The 11,837-nt window shown below is 36.3% G+C and overlaps 1 protein-coding gene across 2 annotated transcripts in view; it reads left to right on the top strand.

Annotated features, from left to right (window-relative positions):
• LOC101848545 (uncharacterized transporter slc-17.2) overlaps nucleotides 1-11,223 on the top strand; it is a 45,211-nt gene extending 33,988 nt beyond the window's left edge. The window contains exons 5-11 of one of the 2 annotated variants that reach the window (XM_005107728.2): nucleotides 21-196; nucleotides 1,500-1,663; nucleotides 2,356-2,502; nucleotides 3,143-3,275; nucleotides 6,081-6,196; nucleotides 6,768-6,893; nucleotides 10,584-11,223. In XM_005107728.2, the coding sequence (XP_005107785.1) occupies nucleotides 21-196; nucleotides 1,500-1,663; nucleotides 2,356-2,502; nucleotides 3,143-3,275; nucleotides 6,081-6,196; nucleotides 6,768-6,893; nucleotides 10,584-10,895 (1,174 nt within the window). In that variant the 3' untranslated portion in view covers nucleotides 10,896-11,223. The remainder of the gene's footprint in view (nucleotides 1-20; nucleotides 197-1,499; nucleotides 1,664-2,355; nucleotides 2,503-3,142; nucleotides 3,276-6,080; nucleotides 6,197-6,767; nucleotides 6,894-10,583) is intronic. The other variant, XR_220926.2, reaches the window with a different exon arrangement.
• The last annotated feature ends 614 nt before the right edge of the window (nucleotides 11,224-11,837 follow it).

The raw sequence follows: 11,837 nt of genomic DNA, 5'->3' as shown, positions 1-11,837 counted from the left end.
CCCCTCACGTCCGTCCTCAGGGTTGCGCAAGGCCTATTGTCAGCTCTGGGAGTCCCCGCCATCTACTGTATGTGGGGTGCATGGGCACCGCCCCAGGAGAGGACAACTCTGATCAGCATTTGCTTCTCCGGGAGTATGATCGCCAGCGCTATCGTGTATCCCAGCTCTGGCCTGCTGTGTCGTTTTGGGTTTGCTGGTGAGTGAGTGCTGAGGGGAAGGTGTGTGTGTGTGTGTGTGTGTGTGTGTGTGTGTGTGTGTGTGTGTGTGTGTTTGTGTGTGTGTGTGTGTGTGTGTGTGTGTGTGGGTATGTGTGTGTACCCCAGCTCTGGCCTGCTGTGTCGCTTTGGGTTTGCTGGTGAGCGCTGAGGGGAAGGTGTGTGTGTGTGTGTGTGTGTGTGTATGTATGTATGTGTGTGTGTGTTTGTATGTGTGTGTATGTATGTGTGTGTGTTTGTATGTGTGTGTATGTATGAATGCATGTATGTGTGTGTTTGTTTGTTTGTGTGTGTGTGTGAGTGTGTGTGTGTGTGTGTATCATGTATGTGTGCGTGTGAGTGAGAGAGAGAGAGAATGTGTGTGTGTTGGGGGAAGGGGGGTTGGGGAGTGAGAGAGAGAGAGAGAGTGTGTGTGTTTGTGTGTGTGTGTGTGTGTGTGTGTGTGTGTGTACTACAATTCTAGGCTGCTGTGTCATTTTGGGTTTGCTGGTGAGGGCTGTAGCCTACAATCAGATACCCAGTCCACACTGACAATTAAAATCATTTGATTAAGTAGAGGCAGGCAAATCTTCCCTCATGGAGCGTAAATAGCTACCATTTTGGCTCAATACAGTTGATTCAAGTCATGATCTTTAAAAAACTTGAATTTGGAAGATCACAGTCAAATTGAGAGAATTTAGTCGAATTTTGCCCAAATGGCGCCTTTTCCCCATCAAATTTATTGAGGAAAATCTGGCTGGCCCAAACTGAATCAAACGAATTCGATTGGCAGTGTGCACTAGCTATATATATATATATATATATATATAAGCTTCAAATATTAATCTGCCCCGCAACATCTCACCATTATGTATCTGTGCATCTCTCCACTATTTGCTTGTATTTTTACAATGATGTATCGTAACGAAGTAGACTGTCAATAAAAAAACAACCTGTAAACATATATATAACTGCTCTAATGGACGCTTGTCCAAGACAGTCATCTGTACTCTGTAGAAATGACCACGTCCCATTTCTACCCATGCATTATTTTAATATTGTAATTACACTCTCCAGGATGTCAATCTGTGTAAGACAACCACTGTTCTCCTCAACAAAGGGTGGTCTTCTTGAACAATTTTTACCATTTATAATATGACCCAAATATTCATATATATATATATATGATCATCCACAAATAAAGTCTTCTTACTTTTTTCTACAAATTTGTGTCTTGTTTTTATTTATTTTCTTCATTTTCTACTAAAAGTATTGAAAAGTTTATTCAAGACATTTGTGTTTCAGGTGGCTGGCCATCTGTCTTCTATGTGTTCGGCATTGTGGGTCTGGTCTGGTGTGTTCTCTGGATGTTTCTCATGTACGAAACTCCAGACACACATCCTAGGATAGATCCCAGGGAAAGAGAGTTTATCAAGCAAAGTATTGGAGGGACGAACAAGGAAAATAGGGTGATTTTTATGACTGAACACAGTTATTATTTATTTCTTTGTTGTGCTTCTTCTTTTGTTGTCATCTTTTTACACATGTCAGTCTTTTGAAGTTACTTCATAAAATTACAGTGTTAAATTATTTATTTGTCATTCAGTAACAGTATTATACATTATTTTTTTAAAGTCTGTGTTTCAATACCCCATCAGCACAGTTTAGATCGTTTAGGAAGCAGGCTTCAACCCTGTCTGTCAGGTCCAACCTAGGATGAGAGGGATATGTCACGGTTGAAAGACTCAGATACTCTGTGTAAAAATTCTCCCCGCACAAGAATCAAACAGGGGGTCTTTTGTGTGCTACGTAGACAGCGCCACGTCACAAACGTCAGTAACACCTCTGGAATGATTATATTATTAACATTAATGATAATAACAGTAATAAATGACAGTAATAATAATACTGTGACAATCTGATCATATAGCATATTTTATATTATGTCCAAAGTGACTTCCATAGAAGTTTTTATTATGATTTACATTGCCTTTCTCTTTATGTATCGTTAGTGATTAAAACATCGGTTACTGCATGTATTGATGAAAGAAAATAATGACAATAATTAGTAATACAGTTGATACTAATTATTGTAATGTGACGAAAAGATCATACAATATATATTATGTAATTTCGGTATCCCCTTCTCCTCTGACTGCAGGGTGCTATTCCATGGCTGAAAATCTTCAGTTCCATCCCTGTGTGGGCTGTGGTTGTGGCTCAGCTGGGCTACAATTGGGCATTCTTCATGCTGCTTGCCATGTTACCTCAATACATGAAGGAAGTCCTGCAGTTGGATATCCAATCGGTAATGTAGTATAGCCAATGTTATGTGTGAAAGTTTGAATATTAAATTGATTATGTACAGCCAATTGTGCTGTAAGCTGACGAAAAGCCCTTTTTTCTTCAGAGTAGTTTTAAGAAAAAGAATTTTATTTGTCAACATAATCATTTAAAAGTAGAGTTATTCCGAAATTCTTATTTTAATTTTTTCAAAAACTAGTCACTGTTTCACTTGGATTTTTTCACACAATCAGGCTTTCCATGTGGCAAATAAAGTATTTTGGCGCCAAAATGAAAACAGGTATTTTGTCAGCTTGGGCCAGATTGAATTGTATTTGTGGAAGTTTGATATATTTAATTGACGATGTATGGTCAATTTTAGGAGTTGACACTTGATAGTAGATTGATAATGTAAGGCAAATGATATATGTGTAGAAGTTTTGCATCAAATCAGTAATGTACTGCCAATCTTATGTGAGGAAGTTTGATATTTAATTGATAATGTAATCTAAGGCCAATGTTATCATGTGTATAAGTTTGATGTCATATTGGTCATGCATGAATGATAATGTGAAGTTCCTGCTGTCTGATATGAAATCCCAGATGTGTGGCTGGAGTATGAGTTTTACTAATAGTAATAGATACGTTCGCCCTTCTTTCCTCAGAATGGGTTTTACTCTATGCTGCCATACGTTGCCCTGTCTCTGTGCACCAACATCTGGGGAAGCCTCTGTGATTGTCTGCTCAGAAGAAAAGTCGTATCTCTGACGGGAGTCCGCAAGCTGTCCACTGCTGTCGGTAGGTACATTTGAATGTGTTGCTAAATGTTTTAGAATTATTTCTTTCTTGTGCCTATTTCAGGGAAGATGCAGGTAAGGCTTGGAATGGATTTGGGGAAAATTTGAGTCAAATGATCGAAAAATTCAAAGTTGTAATTTTTAAACTTCTTTGATTACCCTCCTATTGATATTTAATATTTGTGTCAGTTGAAAAGTGATTTCATAATGTTCTGGAAGCTGCATAAAAAATTGAAATAATAAATAATAACTAGCATTTGTATAGCGCATGTCTCTGCTCAACAGCAAGATCTATATATGCGCTTTACACTATATTACTACCCCAACATACCAGAGAACACTCAGAAACATTCTCAGCTTCTTGGGAAGCATACAGTGCAAGCATCTGATTAAACGCTAACAAACTGACAAGATCTTTCACTGTTTATAGCTGGGTACCCATTCCCACCTGGGTGGAGTGAGGAAAATTCGTGTTAAGTGCCTTTCTCAAGGACACAATGTTGGGTCCCTGATGTGATTCGAACCTCCGATCTCACACTCACAGTTGCAAGTCTGAAAGCCTAAATTTGCTTGTTTTTGTGTGTAGCATGCTTTTAAAAATCATTTTTATCAAAAAACATGATTTTGATTCGGTGACCAGTATAAAAGTACAGGATAGTCATTCTCAAAAAGTATTCAAGCTAGAGACTTCAAATTTTCAGTGGATGAAGATCAGATGTTATTGTATGTAATGGGCTATTTATTTTTCTCAAAGTATAATAAATAAATTTAAACAATCGGAAAAAAATTACTTTTACTGTAAATTTATCCTTCAAAGGGTCAGTTACATAAATTTATGTCTAAATAAGTATTTGGACAATTTTTAAATTAAATACTTTTTGAGAAGAATTGTCTTGTACATTGTTTATTTACAATTCAAGATGGCCACGATTTCCATAACAATAATGATGTCTCCCCCCCCCCCCCCCCAGAAAAAAATAAATTGTATTTCTTTTACAAATCACTCTGACTCTGGGTGACAATGGAAAATTTTATTGCCAAATAGTTTAAATAGCTAGAAATGTGCAAGATTTTAATTTTAGGAATCTTGTCCCTTAAGCATGTTCTTACTATTTTCAAATGTTTTGTTCTTTATTTACTCAAAACTAACACGGATTAAAGACTAAATTAATAATTAGCGATTAGTTTGTTAAAGGAATATATAGGCCTATATAACACTGTTGCAAGAAAAATTTAGTAACTCCAATTTTTTATTTCTCTTCCTGTAAAGCAGAATCAAGCAGAGTTTGTAATTTTTCTTGCAACAGTAAAAACATATATCTGAGCTATTAAGCAGGCAGGGGACCTCAGTGCAATAAGTAGGTACTTTTTGACACGACCGTGGGAACTCAGTACAACCATTTGAGGAATTTTTTAACTCCACAAGAAATGCAAAAGCAATTGTAATCTCTGAACATTTCAAAATTTTTCTTGTGATGTAACATTCATGATTGAGAATCTTGTTGTCTGTTTTGGGAGGAAAAAGCCACTTTTCTTTTTCTGTGTCGGACTGTTAGGTTAGAACGGAGGCTGAGAACAGGAGAGAAATTAAAAACTGTTGCCCATAGAGACTTTGGAGGGACAATGTCATGTAGATCAATGGATGGGCCCGGACAAGGCATTTACAGAACAAAGAAAAATAGAAAGATCATTGGTGGAAGGGGTGGGGTGGGAGGGTTGTATGTCCTGCAGTGGATGAACAAGATCCAGCAAGCTACGTATCATCGGTGTCGTAAGCTATCCACTTTTGTTTGTTTGGATACTTTTTATGTCCGAGACAAAAACCAAGAATTTGTTGTGTTGTTCCTATCGGGAATCATGAAAAGCAAGAAAATTGTCAGCCTTGCCCATAGCATTAATTGCATTTCAGTGACGTTCAAATGTGCATCTTTGATAGAGCTTTGGAAGGGCGTAGAAATAGGATATTCTCCCAAAAAAATTTCAGTTAATTGCTTGCTACACTGTTCTATGAAATATTTATTTTTCAACTTTCAAAGTACACTCAAATGTCAAGAACGTAATGAAAAATTTACCAGAGCTGAGTGCTCTCACTGCACGGGGTATTGTGTGACCTGCTAAATTAGCTATCTTCACAGGACCGTAAACACTTTTATTTGAAGTCATAGAACAATGCCTACAGCTGGGCACTAGGTGGGAATTTTTAGACTGTAAACCCATGTGTACATTATTCAAATAATTGTATGTCGTTTGAACAAACATTGTAATGTCATTGGTACATTTAGTACAATTTTGACCTGCCAAAAGGAAAATCTGTCAATGCTGAAAAGTTCAGGATGTGAATATAATTGAAGCTCCAAACTTCTCTTTTCCTTACTCGATGAATATATTTATCATATCACGCTCCCTCCACCCCTCCACCAACCAACCCCTCTCACATCCTCCTCATACCTGTGAGTGACCTGGTGCCCCACCTTCACATTAGTCAATATTGTGTTTAGATTATTATCTGTACGGAAAAAAAAAGAAGAAAAACGTGAAATGTTTGTAGCTTTGATGATAGTGAATATTTTTTATCTATGATTTCTCCCAAAGGAGGAATGGATGATCAAACCTATATATGTATAACTTATGTTATCTTGTTTTGTCGCAGATAACTTTGAAATACAAAACACTTGGACTAGATTATAGAGATTATGATGTGTGCATAGTATCAAAGAGAACCTGTTTTCGGTGGGAAAGGTGAAGGGGAGGGAAGGGGGAGGGGGTTGCTGGAGTGAACAAAGCAGTAGAAAGTTGTTCCTTTCAGGTACTGTCGTTCCTGGCATTCTGTACGTGATTATCTCATTCCTGGACTGCTCCCAGGCCTTGTGGGTTGTCCTTCTGATGACCTTTGCTATTGGAATATCCGGAACAAACTTACAGGTGCTTCGCCGCAAACTGACGCAAATTGACGCAAATTGACGATATCGCTCTCAAAATCAAGTTTGCTGAATCTCATTTCTGTATTGCTTGTTCTGTATAGTGTGTCATATTGCTTTCAATATTTTAAACAAATCAGATCTCTTCTATAGGTCAATTATGAACTGGATCTGGATTTTAAACTTTCCTCTAAATGATTGAAATTGTGTACATGGAGACTTGAAAGTTCACAATAAATAAAAACTTTTGCAACGTTCAGCATTTTTATTTAACAGACTTTATAGTATGTTTTCTTGAAAAAACTAAGTAAGGATTATACTTCTAGGGAGATCTGAATAAGACAATGAAAGAAAATGAAAGAAAAATTTAATTTTTTAAGTACTTACTTTACTTTTTTGTTTGTTTGTTTGTTTGTTAGAAATATTTCTTTTAAATGGTTTCTTTTTATTGCAAACTATAGAGCTCAAACCACATTATTTTGCTAATTGAAAGTCAATGATTCATTCTAATTTCAAGTACTTTGATCACTCTTATGAAAGAAAATTGAATTGTTTCTATGTCTTTTGGTCTCCAGGGCTTTTTAATCAACCCGTATGACATAGCGCCGCGATACGCCACTGCCGTACTTTGTCTGTCTAACACCATAGCTGTGGGCTCAGGAATTGTCTCTCCTTACGTGGTTGCAGCCATGACTGTCAACGTAAGTTTCTTTTTGTTCTGTCAAAATTGTCCAAGACCGCCGCCCATTTTTGAGAAGAAGAGTGGATGTCTTAGACAGGTGGTTTTACTGGACAGTGTCTTTACAATAGATCAAAAAAATACAAGGGGAAAAATGGAAAGGTGTTGTTTGTACAGGGGATTGTCTTTGACAGGTGGCTATTATTAGACAAGGTTGGGCTGTATTTTTTGTTGTTGGTACTTTGCTCTCCCTCTATTTATTTCGTCAATCAGGCTCACCATTGTGCCGATGTAGGCTCACTTCTTTTTAAAAAATATCATCTGTATGCCCCACAAACCTTGTTCTCCACGTCATAGGGCCTATTCATTGTCTTTGTCTGAGTAATGAAGTTGAAGGGAGAGTCTTAAACAGTTTGTGCACTCCAAAGACAAAACAGAATACAGTCAAACCTACTCCAACAGCCATCTGTCCAAGACAATCGCCTGTTCAAATGAGCACATCCTACTTCCCCCACATGTTTTTTTGATTATATTATAAAGATGACACCATCCAAATGGTCCACTTTTACAAGACAATCTTTTTTCTCTGTTACAATTGGTGGTTGTTGAGGACAATTTCAACTTCAGTATTTTCTCTCTATTGGAGGGCTGATTGTTGGCATGAACTAGCTCTTGTTTTAAGATGTCAGATTTAATAAATGAAGATTTGCTCAAGCTGCAGTTTTCATCACCATCATAAAAATCATCGCTATTATCTACTGAATCATGAACATAGTTCAAGAAAAAAAAGACATAAACAACACCATAGAAACAAAGTGTTTTCTATAGTATGTTTCATAGTGGTTCGAAAGAAAAATTACCAGAAAGAGCTGAAGTTCAGGGGGAAAAAATTCTCTTATTGCCCGGGTGGGTTTTGCCATGGTCAGGTCCTGGTTCTAAGCATGTAGATAAGATAAAATTGGTTACACAAAGTGTAAACAGCTTTTGCAGAAGGGGCACAAAAAAGGTGGGGGGGGGGGGCAGGGGCAGGTAGATGTCACAAGGAAAGAGATGGTGAAATGTAAAAGTCTCATGACATCATTATTGTACAATAGAAAAAAAATGTAAAATGGAAACTTAAAAGTTTCAGGCCTGTTAAGTGTATTTAAAACAACCATCTTTATTGAAAAAACCCGGGCTTGATGAAACTGAATTAAAAGACAATCAACCAGTTTCGAATTTGCTATTTGTCTTAAAAATTCTAGAGAAGATTGTTTTAAGTCAAGTTTTGGCTCATATGAAAAAAACTTGAGGAAATTTACCATGAAAAACCAGTCTGCCTATAAAGCTCAACATAGTACGGAACTGGGCTTTTAAAAGTAACGTCTGATTTTTTGGATTCCGATGACGGCAAAAACATCTGTCTTTTAACTCTTTTGGATTTGTCTGCAGCTTTTTGACACAATTGACCATTCTATTTTACCTCTAGACTTGAGCGCTCATTTGGCTTATCAGGTACTGTGCTTTCATTGTTTAAGTCATATTTACTAGAAAGAGTTCAATCAGTGCAAATTAAAAACAGCTTTTCAAATCAGGTCAGGCTCGATTATGGAGTTTCACAGGGGTCCGTTCTTGGACCAGTGCTCTTTACTCTATATACACAGCCCTTAGCAAGCATTTTACAAAATCATGGATTGAAGTATCATTTTTATGCCAATGATTCCCAAATGTATGTTAAGGGCACCAATCAAGATCTGCCAAACATGATTTCTATCACTAAACAATGTTTTTATGAGATTAAAAAGTGGATGACAGTAAACAAATTGAAACTAAACGAAGAAAAGACAGACATCATTCTTATAAATAATCCATGATTAAACAGGCCTAAAGATCTGGAAAATGTCAACATTGATTTATATGGGCATATGATATTTAGTAAAGAAGTTGTCAAGAATCTCGGTGTATATATTGACCACCACTTATCAATGGGTTCGTTTGTCGGATCTCTGTCCAAATCCCTTTATTTTTAGCTGAAAAGGATAGGCCTTGTTCGAAAGTACTTAAACAAAGAGACCACAAAAACATTGGTAACATCTCTTATCCTATCTCGATTAGACTATTGTAAATCACTCCTAGGGGGTCTGAACATTAAATATTTGAATCGTTTACAAGTCATTCAAAACAATGCCGCTAGACTGATAAATAGATCTAAAAAACAAGACCATGTCACTCCACTATTAAAAGAACTTCATTAGCTCCATGTAAAAGAAAGAATAATATTTAAAATCTGTGTCTTGTGCTTCAAATGTGTAAATAAAACTGCTCCTTTTTATCTACAAGAACTCATCACTATATATAAGCCATGGAGAAATCTAAGATCATCAAACGATAACACCCTACTTGTGACACCAATAAAATCGTACAAATCATTTGGAGAGAGATCTTTCTCAAGTCTTGGTCCATTTATGTGGAACAGCTTATCCATGTTACTAAGACAAACAAGAACACTTGATAGCTTCAAAAGACATCTTAAGCCTTTTCTGTTCCTACAGGCCTATCCTTCATAAGCTTTTAGCGTTATTTTTATTATAGTTTTTCCGTGCCTATGTCTGAATGAAAATAGTGTGTGTGTGTGTGTGTGTGTGTGTGTGTGTGTGTGTGTGTGTGTGTGTGCATAAATATATATTGCATGAGAAGAAAGGAAGTAGTAAGAAAGGTTTTGAAAATGGATATTCCTAGACGTAAAGTGCATTGAGCTATTTTTTTTTAAAATGCGCAATATAAAAGTTATATATTATTATTATCATTATCATCATTGACATCGTTTCATCATTGTTGAAACATAGTTTTAAAAAAAGGTAAGAGACTTCAGTATTATGGTTTCTGTTTGGAGTATATGCTGCAAGAATTTCCACGTTTTGCTTCTGCTGAAATAAGCTGCATAATTTTTCAACAGACATTTTTTTTACCTAACAATTCCTCAAGTTCCCACTCTCAAGAACACGTCATCATTTTTTTAAGGAAAGGAGAGGTTAATTTTTTTGGTCAGTAAATGTAAATGAAAAATAGGGTTGTTTTTTTATTTAGTAAAACAGCTCAACATTTTGCCTTGAGACTTACCAGAAGTGACCAAAAAAAGAGTACAAAGAGGTGCTGTACATATATAACAAGTGGAAGGGACTCACAAAGGAGGTCTTATGATGAGTTATCTGATGGACCAGACATGACTTAGCATAAACCCTGGTTCAAGGGGAGAATTATTTATATTGTCGTCATCATCACTTTACTTTGGATGCTTTTCTGTTTTCATCTCTAACTCAGGACTGAGTCTATTGTTTGGTTTGAAAGTATTCAAGAGTAAGATATTATTATGTACTGTAGTGCACATCCAAAAGGCAATAATGGTAGAATATGGAGTTTGTGACTTTGATCAGTTTTAATTGTAGTGTTCTAGTCTTATATGATACTGGAGTGGAGCCAGCTTAAACTTAAACATTAATCTGCTGGATTAATGAATTTTCTTTTGTTTAGCCAGATCTTTGAGAGGCTGCTCAAATAGAAGAAAAAAAATGGAGCTATTATTTTTTCTCGGTTTACCGCTGTTATCAGATAAACCATTTTCAGTATAATGGACTCCTTTGTATTTTAATAGTTACTTATTTAGAGGGATCCTCTTGAAGTCTGTTATTTGAACATTTCACCTGCTGTAATTGAAGTTTTCTTTTCCCCCCAGAAAACCAGGGAGGAATGGCAAGGAGTGTTCTTCCTCACCTCAGGAATCGGTTTGGCCTGTTTGGTATTCTATCTCATCTTCGGAAGCGGGGTCGAGATGGAATGGGCGAAGGCACCCAAAGACCGTCCTAATCTTGATGCAAAGCCTACAAATACAAAGGCTGTGCCATCCTCTGACTTTGAGTATACTGTTAAAGACCCTCTTGATATAAATCTGTTGAATAAGAAAAATAAGCAAGTCAAAGACACTTCTGGAGAGGGTGAAGCTGAAGAGTTTTTGAGTAAAAGTGCTTCCATTGAAAAAATTGTTTAACTGATCTTGGCTCTGACCTTATCTTCATATGTATCATGGCATGCTGGAGCCAGGCGCCCATTAATTTTTGGACATATAGAGTTGTTTGTATAATCTTAAAGCTTGTTCTTTTGTCTTGCTTTTGATGAAATAAATACTTGTCTATCATTCTCTCCATTCGCAGGAAATAGAAACCAATGTTAAGATCATCAGTATTTCAATTATGATAGCATATTTTATGGTCCATTCACTTATCTTGTGTGAACAACAAAGTGAGTTGGTTTCCATTATATTTCCATTTACAACTTATTAAAACCATGGCTGACTGGATATATTTTTTCATGAAAACCTAGACGTTGAGTTGAAACTAAAAAAAACCAGCAGGATAAAACCTCACTGAATACTTATATGTGTCACGACGCGGTGGAATCAGGTGCTCATAAATTTTTGGGCTTGTGGAATTACTGATATCATCTTAAAGCTTGTTCATTTGTCTATCTTTTGATGTGAAAAAAAACCTATCTATCTTGAACAGAAGTCAAAATATCTGCAATTGAAGGAGATGGGGGTTGCCTGATTCAGTGGTAAAATTAGCAATAACATAGCTGCCAAAGTTTGATGATTTCCATAGCTTGAGCGAGTCCTTAGAATTTTTAAAAAATTTTTCCTGTAGTCAATGTTTTTCTGTACAATTCACACAAAAAGTTGTTTTTAAATGGACATAAAAGATGATGAGACAAAAAACAAAAAAATTTGATAAAAATTGCCAAATAGTGGATAAGATGCCCTTTGTGTAAAGTTAATTATTTTGACTAATTTCAACATGATGCATCACATATTTGTGTCATCATGTGAGATCAGGCGCTCATCAAAACAATGAAATCAGAGAAACTGATCTTCTTTCCATCCATTGGGCAATTGCTATTGATTTTTAAAGTTTTGATTCAACACTTTATGTCCATT

Source organism: Aplysia californica, unplaced genomic scaffold, assembly GCF_000002075.1.
Source record: "Aplysia californica isolate F4 #8 unplaced genomic scaffold, AplCal3.0 scaffold00625, whole genome shotgun sequence".
In the NCBI taxonomy this organism is placed as follows: domain Eukaryota; kingdom Metazoa; phylum Mollusca; class Gastropoda; order Aplysiida; family Aplysiidae; genus Aplysia; species Aplysia californica.
This window is presented reverse-complemented; position numbering and strand designations above follow the sequence as displayed.